Below are 4,835 nucleotides of genomic sequence, written 5' to 3'. Positions count from 1 at the left end.
TCTTCAGTAACATATTTTTCATGTGTGCATGGTAAATTTTTTGCTCTGCAGCTATTCTTCATAACTGCTTTCTCAGTTTGGAGGAAGTCTGTATTATAATCAGAGCTTCTTCCAGGCTCTGATGCTTTTTAGTAATAAGTGTTGCAGGAGTGTGGGCTAGAAACAGATTTCTTTCCCTTTGTTACAACAGGCCAGATCTATCGGACCCAATGGTGCTGGAGGTAAAACCTGATGAGGACTGTAATAAACTTGTTGTGATTTATGGATACATCTACTTCTATTGGATAAAATAATGCTAAATGTATGAATATCTCTATTATGGGTATGAGAGGAAGATTTGGATGTGCACTGTGAATAGATATGTGTTGATTTTGAAAGGGAGCTTCTTGTAGCTCACATGGCAGGAATTTCACCCAAAATTTCACTGTGCTTCCTTATCTTCTTAAGCTGCCCACCCATGTCTTTCATAGGAACTTTTACATATATTAAAGCATGTTGAGGATGTATCCTGAAGCCAGTGTTGCTGAACAGAAGTCTGGTCTTTATGGCTTTCCTGGTGATATTATAGTGATGTAAGGAGTGATGGCAAAGTTGTCAAAATTGCCTGTGCTCTTCTGTTCTATGAGAAACTTCTTTCTGTGCAAAACCAAAAAGCAAAGTACCTGTGGCTAATGGCTTGGGAACTTCATGGTACTTGCTCCTGCACATATTCACTCGGTCTTGTTCCACCTTCTTACCAGCTAATGTCACTGGTTGCATAAAAAGTCATTTTGAAAGTCCTTTCAACACTGCTCACAAAAGAGGTTCTCTGTTTTAGAGAATGAACTCTGTCTTTCATCAGTGAGATCCTTTTTTTTTACCCATTTAATGCTCCTTCTTTGTGCATTCTGACTCCTCTCTGCAGATGGAAGGATGACTGTACATGTTGTTACAGTAATGAAAATACTACAGCATGAGAGCTGGGGGGGGAAAAAAATGGCAAAATTTGTATTTTTTTTTTCAAAGGCTAACTGATAGAGCTAGATAAAAACAGATCAGTTTTTGGACACCATGCCTTTTATTATTATTTAATATTAATTTGATATTGCCATTAAAATTCTGTCCCTCCAATAGGATTATATGAAACCATCTTTCAGAGGCTTAAAATGCTTTACCAGTGGGAATACACAATTGCTGGTGATTTTAACAGTGCTCCAGAGTCAGTGCTGATAGGGAGAAGCACTATGGGAGTTTGCCAACAGGTTTTTGTACAGGCAACTGTGTGTCCATTTATAAAGGCATTCCCCTTCTTTGTGTTATTCTTACAGAGTGAGATTCAGATGCCAGTTTTTCAAGCTGTATCAATACAAGGAATGCACAGGAAACAGCCTGGTCAAAGGCAGCCTCACATAAAAGCTGACCCACAATAATATCTCAGGCAGGTGATGACTTCTGAACATTTTGCTGTTGGACATTTGGTCAAGAGACGTAGCAAAGGGGCACTGGGTATTTATAGCCGTGGGGAATAAGGGCTGTCCCTCAACACTAAATACCCATTGTTTGGGTTTTTTTCTTAGCTCCCTTCTCCCTTACAAAACAAATCCAGCCTTCACATACACTCTATTAATGGAGCATGAAATACTTGCAGAACTGAAGGCAGAGCATAAAGCCAAGTATTTTGGTGAGGTGGTGACTGAGTGTGTTCATAAGAGAACAGATTTACCTCATAGGTCTGCAGCATAACAACACTTCCATCAACAGAAGGGATGCTGCAGCCTGGAAGCTGATTCCCATGCAACTCCTCTCCTAAATTCTGCAGAGAGGAAAGTGAGTGGGATGCTGCAGTGGAGGGGAAAGCCCTGTTATTTTGGAAGTGAGAGGGAGCAAAGGCAAGGATGTGCGTAGGAGTGCAAATGCTCTAAGTGAAAGGAGGCAAAACCTGCTTTTTGGAAGGATGTAGCTCGGGTCTCCCTGTGCATTTTGGGTTGGGGGTAAAGGACAGAGGAGGTGGTACTTTTTCACGCTTGGAAAAGGGCTTTCTCGGCTCCGGCGGCAGCGGGAAGCGGCTGAGCAGAGCGTCAGCTCCACCCGCAGGGGCCGAGAGGGAAGCGCAAAGCGGGTGGAGCAGGGGGGACAGCGGGGATGTACCCTGGCACAGGGGGGATATATCCTGGGACAGCGGGGATGTGCCCTGGGACAGCGGGGATGTACCCTGGGACAGTGGGGATATATCCTGGGACAGCGGGGATGCGCCCCGGGACAGCGGGGATGTACCTGGGACAGCGGGGATGTACCCTGGGACAGGTGGGATGTGCCCTGAGACAGGGGGGATGTACCCCGGGACAGCAGGGATGTGCCCTGAGACAAGGGGGATGTACCCCGTGACAGCGGGGATGTACCTGGGACAGCGGGGATGTACCCCGGGACAGCGGGGATGTGACCTGGGACAGGTGGGATGTGCCCTGAGACAGGGGGGATGTACCCCGGGACTGCGGGGATATATGCAGCGGGGATATATACAGCCGGGATGCGCCCACCCTCTGGGAGGGAAAAGCTTTGACGTGGCTGTGGCGAGTCACCGGGCAATGGAAACGGGGCGAGGAGTTCTGCCCAGGCGACTGACAGTGCCACCGGGGCAACCACAGGGCGTGGTTTGTCTGGGGTCGGTGGATAGATAGCCACACTACCTCTTCCGAGTGGCTAAAATACCTTTTATTCCGTGCTCTTACTCATTGTTTTCCTCTGTGCTGCTTTTAAAAGGTATTTCTCAATCACTTCTCCGTTTTAAATCTCTTTGTGGGTGGCAGGCAGGGCACGGTGACGGGGTGCCCACCAAGGCACCAGCCAGACCATGGGCTGCTGTAAATCCAGTGAGCAGCCTGGCTTTTTTTTGAACTGCAGCCAGAAACAAGAGGAAGGGCTTAAGAACAGCTCACAGATAGACAAATAAATGATATCCCCAAATCTTCTAACTCATTGTGCAAGAGTAAAAGCCCTTTATTAAAACAATAACCTCTCCTTATGTTGTTTTGGGAGAGATAACATGAGCAAAGAAATGAACATGTAATTGTATCAGTTTTATTTCAACTTACTTCAGTGCAAGCAGCTTGGACAGTGAAAGAATAACATTCCTACTTTCTCTTGTTCTTTTCCACTTTCTGGTTTCCCAAGCAACACCAAGCTTCTGCTTTGTCTCTTTTCTCAGCTACAGGTGACCAAAGAGGCAAAATTTATTTTGGGATACAGTTTTGCACATTCCAATTTATTTTTTTTACTTTTTTTCTGAGTCTAGCTAACTATATTTTGAATTAGTCTCCAGAGACTGAGACCAATGAATGGTTCTGTTTGTCTTCAATAGAGGTGTCTGAATAGGTTTTGGTTCATTTTACTGTTGGTAAATAGCTTCCTCACCAAAATGAAAATATTTATCCTGCTCAAAATATTTTTGTCAGAGGTTGGCCAAATACCATGCTCAACTTCTTTTCCTACTTTGTCCATAGAAAACAGCTCTAATTCTCTTGACAGCTCTACCCTATCAGGTACAAATGAAAACAGTATTTCTCTTGGAATTACAAGTTTCTGGCATTTTTGTGTTCATTAGATTTCATTATGTTAATAATCTTTTTGTCAGTGGATATTTCTACACAGCAACACACCATGAGAGAATGTTTTTCCTTCTGTCCAGTGCCAAAAGCACATTGAGATTTCCAAAGTTTTTTTTTTTTTTTTTTTTTTTTTTTTTATGGAGAACTAAGCAGTATCTGTTTGAGTTCTGTAAAAAAAAAACCCTTATAAATAGCCGACTACTATTTATGATTATTTTATTGCTACCTTATGGTCAAGACATACTAAACTAGCTGTGTCAAACTCCTCTCTTGCTTTCTTTCCTTCACCCAAAATGTTTTCAAACCTTCCTTCAATCATTAGTCCAGGGGAAGTTCTGGATACTTGCAGAAAGAGCTGTGGAATTTGGGGTTGTCTGTTTTCAAATTCAGAAGATGTCTGATAGAATCTCCAATTGCTACATCAAGAATCTCATCCCACGGGGTTTTCTTTTGCTGCCCTTTGCTGGGTGACTAACAGCAGGGTTCCCTCACCACGCTTCAGACAAGTTTAGAGGATGAGCTTGGTAGTGCTCCCATCTCCATCAGCCTCCATGGCTGACACCTCTCTGCAAGATGATCTGTGCTGAAATCCTTGAGTCAGGCTGAGGCTAATCGTTGTCTTGCAAGTCTTGCTACCTTGAGTCTCGCAGGTTTGAAGTGCTCAAAGCCATCCCTTAGTTCCCACTCAACTGAAAATATCTGGAATGGCCAAGTCTCTGTGTTCTCCTGAAAGTCTGGAAAGGAGCTGGCTACTAACTCATAAAAAGCTCTTCCTAGGGTTCTGGGGGAGTCCACAGCATTTCTCAGTGGGTCTGAGAGGTGTGTCTGGAAGTGCTGAACACAAACTGATGGTACAAGCCTAGTCTGAATTTACCTTTTATGCGATAGCCAGGGACTAGAGGCTGGGCTCTGAAATTGGGGACTGCCTCTGAGATCCTCGCTGAGAGAAGCAGAGCAGAACACACCTCCCATGTTTCAGCCTACTCGGTTACCACTGGGAGGCTCTTTCTAGTGCTGGAGTCACTCCGTTGGCATGAAATGATCACCCCGTCTCTGCTGATTTAGGAGGTCTGCGTGCCACGCAGGCAGCACCCTCATCCCGGGGGGAAGGTGGGGAGTTCCCAGGCGGAAGCCCGAGATGGGCATTGCTGCAGGTGTGCCAGGCTCGGGCTGCTGCTTCTTGGCTTGTGGGCGGCCTCTCTGCCCACTGCCCCGTGTGCTGGGCACTACAGCGACGAGCCCAGCGGGGCT

The 4,835-nt window shown here is 45.4% G+C and overlaps 1 protein-coding gene across 1 annotated transcript; it reads right to left on the bottom strand.

Annotated features, from left to right (window-relative positions):
- Positions 1-1,897: 1,897 nt before the first annotated feature.
- Positions 1,898-2,420, bottom strand: LOC103771452 (splicing factor 3A subunit 2-like; the record flags this gene model as incomplete). The annotated part of the gene is made up of 1 exon (XM_008938749.1): positions 1,898-2,420. A coding segment is annotated over one exon (523 nt), but the record flags the coding sequence as incomplete, so codon positions are not given.
- Positions 2,421-4,835: the final 2,415 nt, after the last annotated feature.

This window comes from Merops nubicus, unplaced genomic scaffold (assembly GCF_000691845.1).
Source record: "Merops nubicus isolate BGI_N331 unplaced genomic scaffold, ASM69184v1 scaffold10474, whole genome shotgun sequence".
NCBI classification, from domain to species: Eukaryota; Metazoa; Chordata; class Aves; order Coraciiformes; family Meropidae; genus Merops; species Merops nubicus.
The sequence above is the reverse complement of the archived record's forward strand: the minus strand, read 5'-3'. Positions and strand labels throughout refer to the sequence as shown.